We start from the raw sequence: 23,192 nt of genomic DNA on the forward strand, positions 1-23,192 counted from the left end.
GAAAATAAGTGATAATCAATAAGATAATCAGTGACAAAATAAATAAGACAATAAGGTGACAAAAGTGACATTATGAAGTGTCCAGTATTCTTACCTAACACAAACATTAGTGTGTGTTGAACAGTCTTGGGGTAGAAACCATTCCTGAATCTTGTAGTGTGTGTTTGGATAGTCAGAGGGCAGAAAAGCGACTGTGATCGATCATGATGCTCTTTCACTTTTATCACTTATGACAAATGACTTGCAAGAAAAATATGAAAATATGCAAATTAACAGTAACAACGAGTGAATATGCATGTGCATGCTTGCAAATAAATAAATGCTATGTCAATAAAAACTGCAGCACCTTTTAACCACAATCTGCTGCCTTTATTTTGCTGAGACTTCCAGGGGACACATGAGGATTTAGCACCTTACCGAAAGACTCGGATCCTTCCAGTCCACAACTGCAGGTAGATTATTTTCTGAGCGGTGTTAACAACCCTTTGTGAGGCTTTCCTTTCCAGTGTGGAGCAACAGCCGTACCAGGACGCAGTTCACCCCACCGTATCAGACTGTAAAAGAGCTGAGGACCTGAATGAAGGAATGAAGGAATGATGGATGCTGCGTGCTCAGTCCATGTGAGTTTACATATGAGGATTATGAGGGTGAATGTATAATTTAACTACTGTGGGTTGAGTGGATTTTGCTATTCTTGCTATTATGAAATATTCCGGATGTTTCTTCATTTTTTTCATTTTGAAATGTTTCACACAAAACATCTTTGGTTGGTGTTCAATCTATTGGTCGTTCCTGTTGGTCTGTATGTTCCTGTGTCCTCAACAGAATATTAGGACTCTCTTGTTACTCTCTTACCTAAGCTCAGCTACTGACATCATCCTCGCGGAAAGTGACATCATTTTTTGTTGGGAAAACAACACCATATTAGCCCTGACGGATCATCACATTGACTGGGAATTATCTATGTTAACGTATTGCTCAAACAAGGGAAGGTGAAGTAAATATCCTTCAAAATGTTCTGTAGCTGTTTAAATTATTTTTTGTATTTTCTATATCAGAAATGTTTCATTGTTTTTTTTATTTGTAGGTTTGGTGTGATTGTTTTAAAGGGGTGGTTGACTATGATTTCACTTTTCTAACCTTAGTTAGTGGTGTAATGTTGCTGTTTGAGCATAAACAACATCTGCAAAGTTATGACGCTCAAAGTTCAAAGCAAAGGGAGATATTTGCTTTTAAAGGAGTTGCTTTTAAGGACTACAACAAACGGCTGGTAGAGACTACACAACATTCCCCTGGGTTAGTGACATCACAAACACCAAGAATTTACATAAACCCCGCCCCTGAACACGATTTATAGATTATCATGACAGAATATGCTAATCAGTGACTAGAAGATAACTACACATAAGCTTCATAAATTCATCAACTAACCATTCAGAAATGTCCTGTTGCTTTCTACATGTTGTCACTTCTTCTTGAGTCTCTCCATCATTGTCTGAATCCGGTTTGAACATAAAAGGCTAAACGTTTTTGAAATCTTCAGTGCATGTCTGTATGTGAGGTAAAAGGACACGAGCTGTTGAAGCTCCGCCCCCTGTGCCGGGAGCTGCAGCTCATTTGCATTTAAAGGAACACACACAAAACAGTGCGTTTTTGCTCACCCTCAATAATTGACAATTTTTAACATGCTGTATAAAAATATCTGTGGGGTATTTTGAGCTAAAACTTCACAGACATCAGGAGTCTTATTTTACAACTTGTGAAAAAGGGCATTATACCACCCTTTATGTAGTTTGTCTTATGTTTGATATTGCTGTGTGTTATGTTTAAGCTCTTTGTTCAGCACTGGGCTGAATGAAGAAATAAATGTAAAAGAATAATAATGACAATAAAAAAAGTTGCTTCTGATTTATATCTTTTTTTTTTTTAGCTTAGTATTTCCGGTTTATACAACAAAATGTGCCCTTTCTTATTGCAAACAAATATGGGAACATAATATAATTGCAAACATAATAAGAGAGCTTATAAAACTCTGATCTTATATTTTGTATGTGACAGCTGGTATAACATTTGTGGTAACACTTTATTTATGTGTCCCGCTACATTTACTTACTATAGTAATAACTATAAATTAGGTCTAATTGCATGCAACTAGCCCTAAACCATACCCTACCCTATAATAAGGACAGTTTATTACTATAACTCAGTACTTAAATGTGTAAATTACACAAGTAGGACACATTAAAATAAAGTGTAACTGAATTTGTATATGTGTAACAATAAAGCACACAAGCAGTGTAATGAACAAACCATCTTGTAAGGCAACTGCCAAGCCGTTTCCAGAGCAGTGAACTTTAACTCTTGGTTTCCATCATGTTCTTTCAGCTTCTCTCAAGCTATAATTTATAGTTTACATGTCTGAGCTTGACTAGGGCATTTCTGATGCCATTTAATAGGCTAGATTTTTTTTTTTTTATATATATTTAATAATACTTTATTTAATTTCTTTTTACAACAAAAGCACATTTATTTTAAGCCACATAGGGAAAAATATAATAAAGAAACAAACAATCGGTTAGAATGTTTTAGTCTTTATAAGTAAATGGTTTTGTCTTTTGAATGGGTTTCAAAGGATAAATGAAATGCAGTTCTTTTGTGCTGTTCTCATGCTGTGCATGTTGTGTTTTCTGACATGGCATCCGTGTCACTTTACCCGCTTTATTCTATTTCTAGGAATTATTTTGCACACGCCTGGCCCTTTAAATCCCGCCCAACTTGACAGACAACCGCACAGACCAATCAAAACGCGTTATTCTACAGGCGTGGCTATAGGCGCACACAAACGCGAATCGGCATTTGCTGACGTCACGGAGATCCACTCCGACCTGCCTTTAGCTTAGCCTCTTAAAACTCTTCCTTTTTTCATCTGGATTTGGTTTGTATCGCTCCTGGTCCGGGTGTAATTAAGAGGGCAAGCGGGTAATTTCTCCGGATAGACAGTTGCGGAGGCTGACTGCTCATCTGACGGCCTTCTAGAGCCCTGTGTGTAGAGATAACGAGTGGATTTCACGTGTTAGCTCGAGCTGATCTTCAGGAGAAACAGCAGTCATGGGCTCCAGAGCTTATCTCTACTCAGAGAAGAGGACATTGAAGAAATCAAGAAAGAAACTGGATGTGAGTATTAGTTTGTGTGGGTTAATAATAGTGTGTTTGGCTCATATAGACTTGGTTTGAGAGTTCTGGTGATGATGACACATGCGTTGATGTAATACAGAGCTTTCTGTCTTAAATGTAGGGAAGTATACATGTCCTGTGTTGTGACATTTAGCTATACTTTTTTAGATCTGCAGTGGTGCTAATGAGATACAACTATGATATGCTAACTAACTATACTATGATAAAACTAGAAAGTCTATAGAAGTAGCTAATATTATCATTTTAACAAAATAGAAGCTCACAACATGTTATGTTTCAACAACCTGTATAACAAACCCAATTCAACTATTAGTAGAGGTCTCACAAGCAGGTTTGAGAATCCACTGAAATAAACTGACTGGGTGACCCCCTGCTCCTCTATGGGCAGATGAGTATGGCAAGCCGTTTGAACTTTTATTCATTTCCAGGATATGAATCCTTGATATCAACAATTCAGTTTTCACTAGTTAAAATGATAGTTATTGATATCAGGAATTAGATTTCTACTAGTAACAATGGCTATTTTTGATATCAGAAATGACATTTCCACTAGTAACAATGCTAATTCTTGATATCAAGAATTCAATTGTCACTAGTTGAAATGTCCTATCTTGATATCAACAATTGAATTGCTACTAGTAACAATGTTCATTTTTGATATCAATAATTCCTTTTCAACTAGTGACAATGTTAATTTCTGATATCATGAATGTAATTGTTACTAGTAAGAAAGCCATTTTAGATATCTGAAATCATATTGATATCAGAAATACATTTTCGGATATCAAAAAATATATTTTTTTTACTAGTAGCAATTCAATTGTTGATATCAAGAATAGACATTTCACTAGTGAAAATATACTTACAGATATCAACCAATTAAATTGTTGATATCAAGAATCATTTGTTGATATCAAGAAAGTTTTCATAAAAAGAAAAAACAATTCATATCCTGGAAATGAATAAAAGTTAAAACGGCTTGCCATAGATGAGTGTGTGTGTGTGTGCGCACTCCTGTCTGTTTCATGATATGAGTGGGGTGTGTGTGTGTATTGAGGGGCAACAGATGAATATCTCTCTTTTTCAGAAGCTGCTGGTGTGTTTGTATCATATACTGCAGTACAGATATACACTGCCTGGCAACAACAAAAAAAAAAAGTCCCGCTGTTTGGATTTAAATAGGCAAATGCTTAAAGCGATAGTTCGCTTAAAAAATACAATTATGTCATCATTTACTCACCCTCAACCTGGATGAGTTTCTCTCTTCTGCTGAACACAAATAAGATATTTTGAGGGGTGTCTGTAACCAGACAGTTGATGGACCCCATTGACTTCCATAGTATTTTTTTTTCCTACCATGGAAGTCAATGGGATCCATCAACTGTCTGGAATGAACAGATCAGGGCTGAGTTGATCGTTGAGACCACTGGTGGCAATTGTTCCACAATCAACTTGCGATGCTTTGGGGAAACGCATCCAGACCATCAGACTGGCGTTTAATAGATCAACCAGCCAGCCCTATTTTTCCGACATCTGGATGAAGTTAAGTTATATCTGGATCACTGCACTGATGCAAATATTGATATTTAATGACACTGTTTACACCTATGCAGCTGTAATCAGAGGTTTACAAAATGTTATGTGAGGGCCCGAGAAAGCAGCATTTTCTGATCTCTGCAGTCTCTGTGCTTTGGCCTTCGGCACGGATGAACCACAGAGACGTACACCCCCACAAGATCTAGAAATAGTCTGAGGATACGGTTTATACCTTACTTGAACTATTGGGTTATATGTTAGTCTTTATTTTGCAGACCACACAAACCCAACTCAAAGGGGCTGCAGGCTTTTTAAACGTTTTGAATGGCTGTTAATATTTCATAGTTTCTAATGCCCAGATTTGTGTGAAATGTGACCCATTTAATGTGCCCATATTTCACTACATTCCTGTAAAGCCACATGAAGTGCTCTCCTACTAGCAATTGTCGGTTTTTTCCGCTCTCTTCCTCTGGTGTCAAAGCCCACAGGGAAGAATCCAGGATTTCACACTGGTTCTCTTTTTATAAGGTTGAGTTTTAACATGTGCTGCTGTATCCTGTGTGATTTCATTTATCACGAAGGATTGTTCTGTATTCATTTACTCTAAGCTGTGTTGATCAAAGACTGAATTGTTGTGGCAGATGTTCCACTGATGTGGTCGGAAATTGGCTTTACTGTGTTTAAAAATTTTTTATAAACAACAGTTTATTTGTGTAGGGATTTCTGGGAATATATACCGTTCCAAAGCTGCTTTATTTATTTTTTTGCTAAATATTTGTTTTGAAGTGAAGAAAACAAAGCCGATAAGAGTCAAGTATACATAAAACCTCATGAAGTTGGGTTTAGATAATGAACAGTGTGTACAGCTGGAATCAAAACAGGTTTGATTTATGAATATGGTCCCTTTTTTGTATTTATTTAATGGTTTGATGACTTTAGTTGAACAAATGTGCAAGCAGAGTTCACTTCAGTGTGTGTATATAATATATACATAAAACAAAAAATCTAAATATATGCAAATTACAAAGTATCTAATTATCAATCCTGCAAATAAATGTATTTTATTTATTTGCAGGATATTGGATATTTTGTCATTTTCATGTATAATCAGGGTTTCTGTGGGTCTTAAAGTTATTAATTTTTATACATATAAGGCCATAAAAAGGTCTTAAATCAGAGCAGAACATCTTAAGTCTTAAATGTACCTTCATAAAACCTACAGAAACCCTGTAATCCTGTTTAGATTGATCTCAAGTCGTTAATAACTTGCTCATTATATCTTGTCTAGTTGAGAAATCTGTAGTAGGTAAGGTCATTGAGATAAGCCTTAAACCAGCACTGTCAATCTGATGATCACATCTGTGACCTGAATGCTCCCTGTCCTTAACCAGACTTCATTTGTGTGTGTGTGTGTGTGTGTTACAGTCTCCCACAGTCAGATCACTCGCCTCTACAGCCGCTTTCACAGTCTCGATAAAGGAGAGAACGGAGCGCTCAGGTACGAGACACATGAGTTACATGAGTTGAGTAATGATGAACTTTAACCCTGTGATGTTACAACACCTTTGTCCCTTGAGGAAGCAGGTATTACACAAGCAGCTCTGTTATATCTTCACACTCGCTTTTAATTTAACATTCACTCCAGCCTCAGGCTCTGTAAGTTAATATGTTAAGGAATGTCTGGCTCAGTGTTTGAGTTTTGACTATGAGGAAAGAGTTTTTCCTATTACATTGTTAAAAATAGGATCTTTTACTGTAAATATTCCTTGTAAAAGAGGGAGCTCAAGGACAGTAATGAAGCACGCATTTCCTTGTGTGACATTGCCGTAGTCGTTTCCATAATGTCCTGCGTGTGTCCTCTGGAGTGACCTCTGTACACACCATGATTATTATCAATGAAAGTATGAAGAATATAGAACGCAAGCTGTGCTGGTTGTGTTCTGGTAAATATAGCCGTAATGGTGCATTTACAGCACAAATTGTCCACAAGTATTGCAGTATGTTGTAATATTGTTGTGCATATGACAAATAAACATTACTTAGTTAAAAAATTAACGTTTCTAATTAACCCTCTGGTGCTGTCGGGTCGTTTTTGACTGGAAAATCGTATGTTTTGGTCGTTTAAATTTTTTTTACTTCATCGGAATGGTACAAAACTTGGTAAAGGTTCGGGAACTTGCTATGTAAACCGGAAAAAAATCTAAATATCATGGATATGATTTGAAAAAAGTTAAATGGTCCTGAAAATAATAGTCACACTTATACTGTTCGTGATCAAAAAGGACCGCATTGGAAACAAATGGGAAACGAATTTCATCTAGTGGAAACGTTTGGTACTGCGCACAAACAAAATCTTACTGAAAAGCAAATTTTCTGAGATATCAACCTCAAATTTGGAACACAACTTGTTTAGATTTATGGCTTTGATTTTCTCACTGCTTTTGAGTAAAAATTGTTTTGGATTTTTTTTTTTTTATATCAAATTTAAAATAGTATTTTATGCATTTTCATAATAATAAACTTAAACTTTTTTTATTTCACTTTTGATTAACTATTCCATAAATTGAATTTAGAACCATAAAAATACAAAATATTAAATAAAAACATTATCAAACTAAAATATAGTACATTAATTTCATTGAAATAAAAAAAAATCAGTAATTTTTGACCGCCACCAGAAGGTTAAAGTGTAACGTGTACAATCATGGTCAGATTAAATAAATTGTCAAAAAACGAAATAGAAAACCCAAAGTACACTACCGTTCAAACGTTTGGGCTTTTTCTTTTTTGAAAGAAATGCGTACTTTTATTCAGTAAGGATTCTAAGGATAAATAGTTAGGAGTGTCAGTAAAGAGTGTTTTTTATTTATTTTTTACATTCTATCCATCAAAGAATCCTGAAAAAATTGTATCCCCGTTTCTACAAAATTTTAAGCAGCGCAACTGTTTTCAACATTGATAATGATAAATGTTTCTTGAGCAGCAAATCAGCCATATTAGAACGATTCCTGAAGGATCATGTGACACTGAAGTCTGGAGTAAAATGCAGCTTTGTTTCACAAGAATAAATGACATTTTAAATTATATTTTTGATCAAATAAATGCAGTCTTGCTGAGCATAAGAGACTTCTTTCAAAAAGCCCCAACCTTTTTGAACGGTACATAAGCCAAATTCAACTTTGAAACTGACATGATCTAAATGATTTTTGTGACATGCCTTATGAAACGAAACTCATTCTGTTGACCAAATATGCTGAGTCACAGGTTGTGTTCTTGTTATAATTGTTTGTTTTTAATGACAACATCCTCTGTGGTTTAAAATGATGGTTTACTTCAACAAACATCCTCAGCGATATGGTTAGTATTAAAAAAAATCCTGATCGCTGCACGTCAGACTGTTGATGACCTGCTGTATTTGTTGTCACCCCAAACATCCGTCAAGACTGAGATTAGAGACACAGACTCTTGTGTTTGAACAATAAATAGCCTCTGAAATCCGGGTGGCAAGGTGTGTGTCCTGTGTGTGTGTGGAGGTCACGGCACTGCCGCTTTCCTCATGCACGAGAAGGTTACTCCCAGAAATAATCTGTCACCAAACTCTTTTTTTCATCATTGTAATGGGATTACAGATCTAATTACAACTTTCTGCACAGTAATTACATTATTATTACTCGTATCAGCCTTTACTAGATGAACAATAAAAGGATAGACGTCAAAGTATCCTTTTAACAAGTCCCCATTTTCACAGAATCAGGGTTGGGCTGTCCTGTGAAGCACAGCTTTTTATACACATTACTTTGTCCAATGTCAGCTCAAGAGCACAGAGACGTGCGCATGCCGAATTTTACTTATTGGCTCAAGAAACGAAGCCTGAAAAGATCAAGCCTTATCAAATGTTTCAGCAGTTTTACTTTTCACCAGGAACGAAATGCTGGAAAACAGTCATTGTTAATAAGCAGATTTGTTTGGTTGTGTATTCAGGAAAGGACGTTTCCACAAGAACAGTCATTCAATCGTAAAAAAAAAAGGATGGTTTCTCATGTTATTTCATTATTGGAAAACTTTTTCTTAATACAGTAACGATAAACCCGACTCGTTTCCATAGAGGCACATCTGTAAAACCTGAAACTCATCCGAAACGTATTTACATACAGCAGTGGTGTGAAGAATTTCAATAAATGTAATTGGTTAATGTATTTAAGTGTCTTTTTAAGTACATGTGATTTACTCCCAATGTATTCGCAATGAGTAATGCAATAGATTTTGAAGGCATCATAGAGATGTATCCTTCACTGCTTTTGATATCCCACAATCCTGTGCGTTCCTTTCTGTGACAGTTGAGCTAAAATATAAAGATGGCGTCTGAAAGTTGCAGTTGGTTGTCAGATTTTGTGTAAATGTAATTATTTTTTTATACCAACGGTTTCCACTTCTGATGTCATTTCGAGCGTGAAATTACTTTTACAAAAAAAAAAAATACTCAAGTTGTATTGAAATTGACCTGTAACTTGTAATTTTTCACTGTAAGGACACAGACTTTTTATTACTCTTAAAAATAGACATCCACACCAGATGTCGTATGAGTCATACTAGTTTGACCCATGCTTTTTTGCTTAAAGGTGAAGACCCAACTTTATGCATGTTTTGTAAGATTCCCCTATCTGTTAAACATGTTTTATTAGATTGTCCTGGACTTAATACAAGTAGAATGCTCTCTTATGAAGTTACCTCACTTAAGGACTTATTTAGTAAGATTATGCCTGAAAAGGTTTTGGATTTTTTTGTATCATATGTTAATTAAAAAAAATCTTGTATAACATGACGTGCTTTTTTTGTTTGTTTGGTTGGTTTTTATTGTATTAATATGATATTTGTATTTTTGTAATTAAATTTTTGCCATGAAAATAGCCTTGAATGCTGACATGGCACTAAATAAAACAATCTGAATCTTCACTGAAAGGTATCTGTACTTTTACTCAAGTATGGTTGTCAGGTTTACACCTCTGACACTGAATAACACCTCATTCTCTCTCTCTCTCTCTCTCTCTCTCTCTCTCTCTCTCTCTCTCTCTCTCTCTCTCTCTCTCTCTCTCTCTCTCTCTCTCTCTCTCTCTCTCTCTCTCTCTCTCTCTCTCTCTCTCTCTCTCTCTCTCTCTCTCCCCCCCCCCCCCTCTCTCTCTCCCTCTCTCCATCTCAGCCGAGAAGACTTCCAGAGGATTCCCGAGTTGGCCATAAATCCTCTTGGTGATCGGATAATTAATGCCTTCTTCCCAGAGGGGTGAGTAACCTCTCAGAAGACATTTGAGATATTAGATCTGTTATTAAACTAGCATAGTGTACTGTATTTTATTTCTGCTTGTAGGCCTACAAAGAACAACAACGTATACAAGTTAAAGAAAACAACAAAACATAAGTGAATGGAAAATAAATATAAAGTGGGTTATATTAAAGTGAGAAAAGGGTGTCCATATTTCACTTACAAAAGTAAAATAATGAATTAATTTAATAAATTCTATTTTGGATAATCTTATTTCAGCACCAATAAGGTATTTTATTTTGAATTTTGATTTTTTTTTTTTGTTGCAATTTGACATTAGATTTTATTATAAACGTATACACTTCTGTCCAAAGATATAGGGGGGTAAGTAAGATTTTTTTTAATGTTTTTGAAAGAAGTCTCTTATGGCGCTTTTCCACTGCATGGTACGGTACGGCTCGGTTCGGTACGGCACGCTTTGGCGCTTTTCCACTGCATGGTACGGTACGGCTCGGTTCGGTACGGCTCACTTATGGCGCATTTCCACTGCATGGTACGGTACGGTACGGCTCGCTTCAGCTCGCTTTAAATGGTACCACCTCTGTTGAGGTTCCAAGCGTACCGTACCGGTACTAAAATGTGACGTGAAAACACTGAAGATCACTGATTGGTCAGACAGAATCGTCACTACCAGTGTCATTGTATTTGCGACACGAGACCATGCACGAGACAAACCCGCTAGATTTAAATAGCCAGTAGACAACAGCCAACGCTGTAGTTTCTTGTAGTTAAAAAGTTTCTTGCAAACTGGTTCTTGCAGTCAGGGGCAGCGCCGGATAATTTTTAACGCATGTGCTGAGAGCACACACACACACACACACACACACACACACACACACATATATATATATATATATATATATATATATATATATACAGTGCTATGCATAAGTTTAGGCAACCATGCTAAAGTTGACTAAAAAGAGGAATAAAAAATCATATTTTGCAAATTTAACTTAATGCCTTATTTTAAAAAATTAGGAAAAATCCAACCTTTAAGGACACCAATTTTCTTTGTGAATGAATAATGTATCGTAAATAAATAAATGTTCTTCCTTAAAAAACAGGGTGCATAAGTTTGGGCACCACTATGTTAAATTCCCATAGAGGCAGGCAGATTTTTATTTTTAAGTATTTTTTTTTTTTTTTTTTTAGGATACTATGCATCCTGATAAAGTTCCCTTGGCCTTTGGAATTAAAATAGCCCCACATCATCACATAGCCTTCACCATACCTAGAGATTGGCATGGAGTACTTTCCATAAGATCATCTCTCAATGCAAATCAAACTAGCTATTAGGCTAACTGAAATAAAATCATGCCAATCTCTAGGTATAGTGAAGGCTATGTGATGATGTGGGGCTATTTTAATTCCAAAGGCCAAGGGAACTTTATCAGGATGCATAGTATCCTAAAAAAAAAAAAAAAAAAATACTTAAAAATAAAAATCTGCCTGCCTCTATGGGAATTTAACATAGTGGTGCCCAAACTTATGCACCCTGTTTTTTAAGGAAGAACATTTATTTATTTACGATACATTATTCATTCACAAAGAAAATTGGTGTCCTTAAAGGTTGGATTTTTCCTAATTTTTTAAAATAAGGCATTAAGTTAAATTTGCAAAATATGATTTTTTATTCCTCTTTTTAGTCAACTTTAGCATGGTTGCCTAAACTTATGCATAGCACTGTATATATATATATATATATATATATATATATATATATATATATATATATATATATATATATATATATATATATATATATATATATATATATATATATATTATTAATAAATGAGCAAAACTTGTATATTCAATATTCAATTATTTTAATGATCACAATTAAAGTTTTAATTTTATTAAATTGAACAAGCGCAAAATTCAGCATTCAATCAAATATTCAAAAAGACTTAATAATAATGTTACTCTCTATAGGCGCGTTTACTACGAATATGGCGATCGTCAACTTCATCTTTGCCAGACACTGACAGAAAACACTATTTTATAAATAAAAATCAGTGCACGCGTCCCCGGATTTACAAATGCACATCTTGCTTGTTGCACGCACATTATGTCGAAATAACGAGATATTATGTTGAAATAACATTATTATCAAGTCTTTTTGAATATTTGATTGAATGCTGAATTTTGCGCATGTTCAATTTAATAAAATTAGGCCTATAGCCTATATATATACTATTAATAAATGAGCAAAACTTGGCCCCAAAATATTTTAATATTTAATATTTAATTATTTTAATAATCACAATTAAAGTTTTAATTTTATTAAAACGCGTGCACTGATTTTTATTTATAAAATAGTGTTTTCTGTCAGTGTTGTGCATGCTAAAGATGAAGTTGACGATCGCCATATTCGTAGTAAACACGCCTATAGAGAGAAATGCACATAATGGATCACATAAGAGAGTAGCCTATTTCTTTTTGTTTTGAATTATTTCGATTAAAGACATTTCAAGCTTTGTGTATTTGAAGATGAGATGCGCTCCAGTTAACGTACAATGCAAGTGACCGCTCGGGCGCCTCAATGATTAAATTGTCTATTTTGCTTCTTATTTAATCCAGGCAATTGTTTGATGAAAAAATTATTAAAATTAAGATACAATTTATACAAAACGAAATTCACTTTAAAGAAAGTCTTTATACAAAACAAAACTTAATGAAGTGGTCAAAATATGTCTGACTCGCTCCATGTCTCTCTACTCGTGCTGTTCACTTTTCATAATCAACATAGGCAGATGGAAAAAAATAACATAACTAAATGCGCTTTTTTAATGGCAGTAGGCTATAGTTTAAAACGTACATTAGGCCTAGACTCTCTATTTGTAAAGATTGCTGCACATTCATTTAATTCTGAATTTTGCACACACAAGTTGAAAGGCATTTGTTCAAATCAAGTTCACGGATAATTGTGCGTGCATTTATTAATCATTATGATACTAAAATCATAAAGTAGCCTAGGCTATGCTATGTACAAAAAATCTGATGAGCCCAGAATATGAACGCAACGTTTAATTACACGTTAAGAATTTTCCTTCCATATAGTAAAACATTATAAGAACGTTTAATTTAATTTAAAAACATCCACATGCCGAGAATCAAGAGCACCATCCCCTGTGTTGTGCGTTTGAAATGTGGCGCGTTTACGATGATGTCATGGGCATGGCAGTAGAGGCGGCAACTATAACGATCAGTCCCACCCAGTTTGAAGCGGTACTAACTGCAATGGAAAAGCAACCGAGCTAAAGCGAACCGAACCGTGCCGTACCGTGTCGAGTCGTACCACGCAGTGGAAAAGCGAAGCGAGCCGAACCGTTCCGCGCCGAGTCGAACCGTACCGACAGGGGCGTGTCTAGAGCATTTTCAGTGGGGGGGCCATGCTGGGGCACTGCCTCCAAACGGGGTGGCCGCCAGTGACCAAAAAAAAAAAAAAGAAGCTAAATTCTACAGTAGCCTATATTACGTAAATCCTACTGATTTATTTTTTTTAACTTGAATAAAGTTACTTGTAAACAAATGTAGTAATAAAGCACATTTTTGATTAATTTAGATTTTTTTCATCCCTGCATCCATTAAGTTAAATTTAAGAGCCAGTGTTTATTATTTTTTGTGTTTTCATAAAACTAACAAGTTTATAAAATAAAAGCAATTTTAATAATGAGCCATTTTAAAAACCCAGAAGCAGAAACGATGTCAACTATTTTCTTTTAATTAGTTTGGCCATTATAATATACAGTAGTTTTATTCACAATCTCTTTCAAATAATAATAATAAAAAAATAAAATAAAAACAAATTCCCCCCACTGTAATAATTCAAATGGTTTGGCCAAAACATCAGTGTTTCATTCAGCATTTCTTTCAGACTCATTTACAAAAAAGCTGAGTAACTCAGAGTTAAAGGGATGGTTCACTTTGAAATTAAATTTTGGTATGTTTTAGCTTACGTATGTTTAAGGGCATTCAAGATGTAGGTGTCTTTTTTTTCCGCAGTAGTTTCAATTTTGATATTTTTAGGTCAAACCGTTCTTGTCTGTCAGTCATATAATGCAGGTCTATGATCACTATCTCAAAGAGCATGCACAGTGAAGTCCAAATTAAACAATTCCCCATCGTAAGTACACATTGATGGCCTAAGACACGAAACGAGCGGTTTGTGTGAGAAAAAGAGCAGTATATTTATATCATTTTTACCTCTACACAACCACATCCAAGTGATCTGAGGGCGCGCGCGCTTCCTGGTGTGTGACGTGTGCGCGCGTTCTGGCTGCGTCTGCGCAAGCTCCGGAAAGAGCCGGACGTGATCTCGGATGTGTACAAGAGGTAAAAAACGATATAAATACTGTTCGTTTTCTCACACAAACCGCTCGTTTCGTGTCTTAGGCCATCATTGTGTACTTAAGATGGGTTACTTACTCACAACTTGCGACCGTTGTTTCTCTGGCGCTGCACTTCTTTGAATCGCGAACTTCAGTAGAGTCTATAAACTGATTGGCCGTAAAATGAACCAATCACAAGACATCTTATAGGGGGGGCACCTGGGGTGGCCAATCGAATTTCAGGGGGGGCCGGTGCCCCCCCTGGCCACCACGTAGACCCGCCCCTGCGTACCGAGCCGAACCGTGCCGTACCATGCAGTGGAAAAGCGCCATTATGTTCAGCAAGGCTGCATTTATTTGATAAAAAATACAGTAAAGACTGTAATACTGTGAAATATTATTACAATTTAAAATAACTGTTTTCTATTTGAATATATTTTGAAATGTAATTTATTCCTATGATACAAAGCTGAATTATCAGCATTATCACTCCAGTCTTCAGTATTCTACTTCATATTTTTGTGGAAACCAACGTTTTTAAGGAAATGAAAGTTAATATTTAACTTTTTTTTTTTTTTTCTCGTTTGGCTTTGGGGGAAATTCTTGACCAGTTTCATCACATTCGTCTAGATTTCTCAGAGGATATAGTTTCCATGCAAGTTTATTAGTTTTTGGCTGAGATTGTTACTGTAAGATACAACATGTTTAGTAACAACTAAAACTATGTCACTGCTCTTTCAAAACCGACAGCATGTGGGTGGTGTCACATGGGTTGTTGGTTTCTTCATGGTTTATTTGGTTTCGAGTGTTTGCTTCTTGAAGCATGAAGAAACTTTCTTGTGGGCATGTCTGTAAAAAACATTGTAAAGCACGAGTCTAAATTAGGACTACAGTTTTTATAGCCTCAGGGATCTTGTCTGGGCATATAGAGATTCAGATATCAGTTGCCAACTATTGTAGATCTTAGTAAACAAAACATAAGTTTTAAAGTTGTGTGTTTCTCTCTCTCATGTGTCTCAGTGAGGATCAGGTGAACTTCAGAGGCTTCATGAGGACTCTGGCTCACTTCCGTCCTGTGGAGGACAATGAGAAGAACAAAGTCCTGACACCTGCAGAGCCGCTCAACAGCAGGACCAACAAACTCCTCTGTAAGTTCAACCCAAACATCTCTCATGTCGATCAGAGAAAGCATCTTGGAAAGCTACTTGCCGGAAGCACCTTGTGTGAAGTAATCCCAGAAGGTGCTCTTTGGTTGGGTTTCAAACATACACTTTAGAAAAAAAAGCTGTACTTCTGGTACAAAAAAGTTAAATAGCCTTTATTTACATCATGGCTAATCACAATAGAACATTAAAAATAGTTAGACCATAAAAACAAAACAAAAGAATCATTGCAGAGGGACCTATCATATTGTTAACCAGTACAAAGTATAATGACATGAATCAATTAAGAGAAGAGAGAGAAAAAAAATATATAGTAATTTCATAGTTTAGCCCATATACTGATGTTGTGCATAAGTGTAGTAAGAATGAAATTCGGACGTACTATATCCACTATGTTGTCACTGTCATGTGACATACCAGCATCAGTTGCGTCACTTCACTTCCATTACCAAATCCTCTCCCGTGGCCTCATGGGATAGTAAAGTGTCCATCGAATGCACACTTCAGAATCTCAGCAGAAGTAGTAGGTCATCCAGGGACTTTTGGGGTGTTTTATTAATGCTATGAATTTGGATATACTACTCGTCTCACATACTGTTTTTCACCCACTATATATATATATACAGTCTATGCTTAGTCTGGCCCACATAGAAACAGTTACAAGGACATTGAAGCCTATAAATCACATATGTACTTTTTAAATTAATAAATGAACTAATTGGATGCATTTTCTTCATGCAAACATCTACAAATTATTTGGTTTGAATTACATTCACACAGTGATTGCAACGTCTGCACTTAAATATTCATTGTGTTTCATAGCAGGCAAGTCATTTCTTGTAAAGACTAATCATGTAAGTCTTTAATCGTGGGAGCATTTCTATAACTCACAATTGGAGGTCCCTAAATAATTTTTGAAGATTATGTTACAAAAAAATATATATTTTAAATAAATGCTGTTGAACTGTCTATTCATCAAAGATTCCTGAAAATAAAGTATCAGGGTTTCCACAAAAATATGAAGTAGCACACCTGTGTGATAATAATTAGAAAAATGTATAATAATCAGAAAAGTTTCTTGACCAGCAATTCTTTTGTGACACTAAAGACTGGAGTAATGATGCTGAAAATTAGGCTTTGCATCACAGGAATAAAATGACATTTTAAAATATACTAAAATCGAAAACCGTTATTTAAAATTGTAATAATATTTCACAATATTTACCAATATTTTTTTATCAAATAAATGCGGTCTTGATGAGCGTGAGACTTCTTCCTAAAACATTTTAAAAATCTTACCGACTCCAAACTTTAGAACGGTGGTGTATATATAATTTTGCCTCCATATTTATAATTTTGCAGGGCCTCCATGAACATTTTTAAATGCTTTGAGTGAAATACTGTACACAAATAGCAGAATCAGATGGCAGAATAAATTCATTGAAATGGCCAGTTTGAACTGATTCACAAATATAAATGGAAATTAACATCTCCAACGCTATTATTGCTGTAAGGTTTAAAAAGTCACAACATAAGGAATGATGGCAAAACTCATCTAATAATATAAAACTTGAATAAAAGACACATTAAAATACAAATTCAGACCTGAACAATCATTCTTATCATTTCTTCAGTTTCTTCAAAGCTTTTATAAGCAGGTCAAATGTCATTTCCCGAAAGAAAACGAAGGGCGTGAAATGATCCTGGTCTTAAACCTAATTACTGTTTGTAACGATTCTGTAAAACCTGCTTTAGTTCACAGCTACTCTTTATCTCAGCTCAGGAAAGACGTTCTCTGCCAGCAGCTCTTGCACAGTGTGTTCATGACCATAGTGTTGCGATTTTTAAAGCTTTTCATAATAATTCGATTTTCTCTTATTTCTTCACAGTCGCTTTCCGGTTATACGACCTCGACAGAGATGACAAGATTTCTAGAGACGAACTGCTACAGGTGAGAGAATCGTACAACAGAAAGCCTCTGCACTCGGCTCTGAGATGCTGACACAAAAGAGCGTTCTGTGCCTGAACAATGAAGCACTGACTCAAATGCCCTTGCCACCCGAAACCAGCTATTCGTATTCATGGAAGACACTCTATTAGACAGGGAAAACACTTAGTCATTCAAGCTGGATTTCAAAAGGTCATTCAGGAGGACTTAAGATGAAACAAAGATGAAAAAGAGATTTTGAGAAAAAGAAAACCGATATAAATGTTTGTTATTTTATTATGTTATATTTTGCATAAATGCATAAAACTTAGTGTAATCAATGAACACTTTAATGTTAATTTAGCTACAAAATGCTTCTTAATTATCATTAGCATGTGAAATCTTTCCACAAGCGCATCCTATTCTATTGCTTTCTGTTTCAGGGAATATTTATTTATTTAATCATTAATTTATTGAAATCTTTTTATTTTTAAACCTTCACTATATTTTATTAGTCTTTTTTTTTGGTCAATTTATTTGGTTGCATAGTTTATCATGACTTTTTCCACTCTCAGACCATTAGAATTCACCCTTCGCCGTGAGTTTGATTGATTAACAGACAATCTTAACGCCGAATCCGCCATTTTGTCCGACAAACAAACCAGACAGGAAAGTTAGTTGATTAACGTTGGTGGACTTTAACTTGAAAATGGTGTGTACTGACTTTTTTCCACAGTTGAAACTACATACCTTCTTATGTTCATTTGTGTTTATTTTGTGATATAACTAGTAGGAAGAGGTGATCGGTTCACGTGCCGCTTGAACTGAGGCGCTACAGCGATCTGTCACTACACATTTAAGAGAGAGTTCACCCAAAAATGAAAATTCGGTCATTAATTACTCGCCCTCATGTCGTTCCAAAACCGTAAGACTCATTCATCTTCGGAACACATATTAAGATGTTTTTGATGAAATCTGAGAGCTCTCTGTCCGTCCATTGACAGCTACGCAACTGCCACATTGATGCTTCAAAAAGAGATTGTAAAACTAATCCATATGAATTGAGAGGTTTATTCCAAATTTTCTGATGAGACACAATCACTTTATTTGATGAACATTGAATTTGGTCTTTATTCACATATAAACATTCATCAACTCACACGAAAGCTCAAGCATGTTCGCTTGACGTGTGAGAACCAATGAGATTCATTCTCGTGTTACGCATCATGTTTGAGCTTCTGCAAGAACCAATGAGGTTCATTCTCGTGTTACGCAGCACGTTTGAGCTTCTGCAAGAACCAATGAGGTTCATTCTCGTGTTACGCTGCACGTTTGAGCTTCAGCAAGAACCAATGAGGTTCATTCTCGTGTTACGCAGCACGTTTGAGCTTCAGCAAGAACCAATGAGGTTCATTCTCGTGTTACGCAGCACGTTTGAGCTTCAGCAAGAACCAATGAGGTTCATTCTCGTGTTACGCTGCACGTTTGACCTTCTGCAAGAACCAATGAGGTTCATTCTCGTGTTACGCAGCACGTTTGAGCTTCAGCAAGAACCAATGAGGTTCATTCTCGTGTTACGCAGCATGTTTGAGCTTCCGCAAGAACCAATGAGGTTCATTCTCGTGTTACGCAGCATGTTTGAGCTTCAGCAAGAACCAATGAGGTTCATTCTTGTGTTACGCAGCACGTTTGAGCTTCTGCAGGAACCAATGAGGTTCATTCTCGTGTTACGCAGCACGTTTGAGCTTCAGCAAGAACCAATGAGGTTCATTCTCGTGTTACGCAGCACGTTTGAGCTTCAGCAAGAACCAATGAGGTTCATTCTCGTGTTACGCTGCACGTTTGACCTTCTGCAAGAACCAATGAGGTTCATTCTCGTGTTACGCAGCACGTTTGAGCTTCAGCAAGAACCAATGAGGTTCATTCTCGTGTTACGCAGCACGTTTGAGCTTCAGCAAGAACCAATGAGGTTCATTCTCGTGTTACGCTGCACGTTTGACCTTCTGCAAGAACCAATGAGGTTCATTCTCGTGTTACGCAACACGTTTGAGCTTCAGCAAGAACCAATGAGGTTCATTCTCGTGTTACGCATCATGTTTGAGCTTCAGCAAGAACCAATGAGTTCTCATGCCTTCTGTTGAGCTTCTGTTTATGTTTGCTGATCAGTGGATGCACAAAGCTACAAATGATCAGTTATTGCAACAAAAAAAAAACGCTAGAATCTTAACTACAGATTTTAATATAAATAGTATCCATCCTACCTGTATTATTTTAATGTAACTGGTGGGCCAACACTGAATAGGCATGGAAATGTCATGATTGTATTTGAATTATTCCGGTTTCTGACATTAGAAATCCAAGGGTTTCAGTATGAACCTTTTTTGCAGCTCAGTTTCAGAAGATGGTCTTTATCACATCAAATTATATTCCTCATGAAATAAGCCATTTGAGAAAAAAAGTGAATGCATAGAGAATTGCAGTCTGCTTTTCAGCCTCTAGAGGACTCTGCATAACAATGTAAAAACCAAATAAGACTCAAACTCCCCCCCCCTCCCCCCAGGTGCTGAGAATGATGGTGGGAGTGAATATTTCTGATGAGCAGCTTGGAAGCATTGCGGACAGAACCATCCAGGAGGCGGACACTAATGGAGACATGTGCATCTCATTCAATGAGTTCACCAAGGTAATTACTGGAAAAGGGATTAGAATTCAAAGTGTTTGTGCCCCACCTAAAGGGAGTTCACCCTAGAGTTTCCTTTTGTGTTTCACGGGAGATGGAAAGCAATACAGGATCGGAATTACATGAATGGCAAATTCTGTTTTTGGGTGAACTATTTCTTTTAAAATGCCTCTTTTTTTTTTTTCTTTTTTTTTTGTTCCTCAGGTGTTGGAAAAAGTGGACGTCGAACAAAAGATGAGCATCCGCTTCCTTCACTAAAGACCAAACGCGTTCTGAACTCTTGAGTGGAGATGATACGTGTCAATATAGATAAGACATGCCCCCGATTCTTATTTCTGTGGGACGATTCGTGCTTGATAAACATAATTGCGTTACTTTAGTTCCAATCGTCTGTCACTCTTGGGTTGCTGTTGCACTAGACGGATGGCGTGTCCTGGTGCCTTCACTGTTCTCAAGTCACTGCGGCTTTTCTCTCGTGTATTCAAATGATATTGATTCCAGCTGTGGAAACCACTTTCCAGATGGGGAATATTGTTATTGATGGATGCTTTTCATCACCATCGTAAAAAAGGCCAAATCTGATGCTTCTGTAATAAAGAAATGAGTTTGAGGTTTTACATAAGAAACTTTCCTTCACGCCCATGAAATTACTTTTACGACTGTTTAGATCTCGAAGTTCATTTTTAAATAGGAAAAGTGTGTAATTTCTGTGTCGCTTCGTTACCCAACAACACGAAACCGAGATCTTTTTGTGTAAGCCACCCAACATTTTCCAAAATGCCTACCCTAAACAAGGCCGTAACCATGCCTTGCACTTTGCGGGGGACCTTTATTATTTATTTTTTTGTGGTCTTTTTATTTAAATAATTAAATGATTAAAAGAGTTTTAAAGGAATAAAGAAATATTTGTAGGCGTGAACTAATCAATTAATTACCTATTAGCAAATTATGTTTTATTTTAAAATATGCACACATGCAATCTTATTCGTATCGCTAATGTTGAAACCGTCTCTTTTAGTTATGCATGAATAATGTACATGATACCATGTTTTCGAAACGGCAAGACTTGATAAAGTTCAGTAGTTCGCATCACTGGATATTACCGTGGGTCGTTTAACATTTCTGTCGTGAAACTATTGTCAAATATTATATGATTAGCTTCTCACATCTTAACCATACACTCTCACCATTAAAGCTAAAAGCATTGTTTTTGATTTCTCACTCGTCTTCAGTGAACCGTAAACCCTGCCTTCTTTGATTTGATTGGCCATCTCAATCATTCTGACAGTGATGAGCTGATCGGACTAAGAATATAACTTTTCTTAGTCTGACTTTTCATCAGCTGAACAATCGGTATGTTAAACAACAGTACAATCCATTGAGCGCGCTGTAAGTCTAACCATCACAGCATCGTTTTCATTCCTGTCAAAAAAAATTAATATGGCGCTACCCTGACTAAGGTCTGTTAAACGGCATGTGATGCGCACCAAAGTTTGTGTTGGAATGTGAAATTGTGCAACTTGTTGAGGAAAGTATGTTTTACTTTTCTTAGTAATCAATTAGATCAATTAGAAAATGCAATTTTCACCTTCCAGATAATAAAACAGCCTCAAAAAATCAGCTAGATTTGCTTTTGAAGAATGGACTCGAATTATAGAGGGACCATACAATAATAGAGATGCGCATGGGCTCTACATTTAGACATCTATACATCTTAGCAACATGGAAAAAGACACTAAGAGCTCTTTATCAACCCCATAGAAACACCTTGGCACCCGCCAACAATGCCTTAGCATCAAGTTTTGCACAGTCAAACTTCTGAAAGTGTTCAAATCTAGTGATTTTTTTGCAATACTGTTTAGTCGTGCAGATTTTACTCACTTAACCTTCAAGCTTCAAGCTTGGTCAAGTCAATTTCATGAAACTAAACAGTGGTTTAGTGTTGTGTTGTGTGTGTGTGTGTGTGTGTGTGTGTGTGTGATTTGTGACGTATGTTCTCAGAATTGTCATGCATCATTATTTATAAGAAGTGTACTCTGAGCCAAAGCGTCACTCCCGTACTACATCACTGTGCTGTTAACTATCAATCATTTAAACCGCAACGCTTGCGTTGATCAGGGTGGGAACTACAGTCTGTTGCATTTCAATGCTTGTCTTTGCTTAATGAATGAACAAAATCAAACACTGATTATTTAATTATCAATACTACGATTAAATCCATGTATAGTATCGCTCACAGGTACTTGAAGTTCTGCTGCGCTTCTTGCAGATTCTTGCTTCGTGTAAAGATTCCTAAATAAGCTTGAGTTGGACTTGGAAAGGTTTTCCAGAGCTTTTCAAGAGAACAAAGGAAATGAAATCATTCAATGTGGTGTAATAATTATGATGTACATTTAAGGTGTTGACTCTAAATTAATAAAAAAAAAGAAGTGCCATGATTCCCTGGTGTTTAGTGATGTAACTGGTGTGATTCGGTCTGGAGTGTGTCAGACTTACAAAGATGGTGCGCTCATAGTACAGTTTTTCACAATTGCTAGGACACATTTCACAATACTTGGGTTACTTTTTCAAAACTCTTCACACAGTGAGCGCAACATCAGTATATGTGGGCTAAACTATGGATTATTTATCATTGCTTTGGCACAAAATGCATTCATTGATGACATTACGTGAATAGATTTGTCTCTTAGACACAAGCTCCACTGAAACTCTACGTATCAGGCCAATTCGCACATTTACATACTCTTCTCAAAACTGTTGAACATGTAATGGGTGACACCACCTTTTTTTTTTATTATCCAGTTCTAAGGACCATCAAGATCAATACTTCCAGTATGACATGCATTTATTAAATTAATTTATTTGTATGATTTATATGTATAAAATGGGCAATTATAGCTATTTATTAGAAAGCTGGCATCATTCATGATCAAAACTAAATCCTATCGATCAGAGGGCAGAAGGCATGTTGTGTATAACAAAAATTCACATATCAAATATGATACTGTGGGCTTGGTTTGCAGGGTTAAGATTAATG

General features: G+C 36.1%; 2 protein-coding genes across 2 annotated transcripts in view; one reads left to right on the plus strand and one right to left on the minus strand.

Moving 5' to 3' along the window:
• The window catches only part of mgst3b (microsomal glutathione S-transferase 3b), a 258,907-nt gene that overhangs the window by 220,979 nt on the left and 14,736 nt on the right, over positions 1-23,192 (minus strand). The window lies entirely within an intron of this gene.
• chp1 (calcineurin-like EF-hand protein 1) lies at positions 2,859-22,594 on the plus strand. The gene is made up of 7 exons (XM_084391584.1): positions 2,859-3,174; positions 6,157-6,229; positions 9,929-10,009; positions 15,406-15,533; positions 17,438-17,499; positions 20,036-20,158; positions 20,360-22,594. Exons 4-7 carry the CDS (start codon positions 15,434-15,436, stop codon positions 20,411-20,413), a joined length of 339 nt encoding a protein of 112 aa, XP_084247710.1. The 5' UTR covers positions 2,859-3,174; positions 6,157-6,229; positions 9,929-10,009; positions 15,406-15,433; the 3' UTR covers positions 20,414-22,594.

This window comes from Rutilus rutilus (genome assembly GCF_951802725.1).
Source record: "Rutilus rutilus genome assembly, chromosome: 20".
Lineage (NCBI taxonomy): Eukaryota > Metazoa > Chordata > Actinopteri > Cypriniformes > Leuciscidae > Rutilus > Rutilus rutilus.

Excerpts from the sequence above, each read along its gene's own strand:
- chp1 (XM_084391584.1), top strand. The coding sequence starts at position 15,434 with ATGAGGACTCTGGCTCACTTCCGTCCTGTGGAGGACAATGAGAAGAAC. Across the intron at positions 17,500-20,035 it reads CTAGAGACGAACTGCTACAG|GTGCTGAGAATGATGGTGGG; the intron begins GTGAGAGAATCG and ends CCCTCCCCCCAG. Across the intron at positions 20,159-20,359 it reads CATTCAATGAGTTCACCAAG|GTGTTGGAAAAAGTGGACGT; the intron begins GTAATTACTGGA and ends TTTGTTCCTCAG.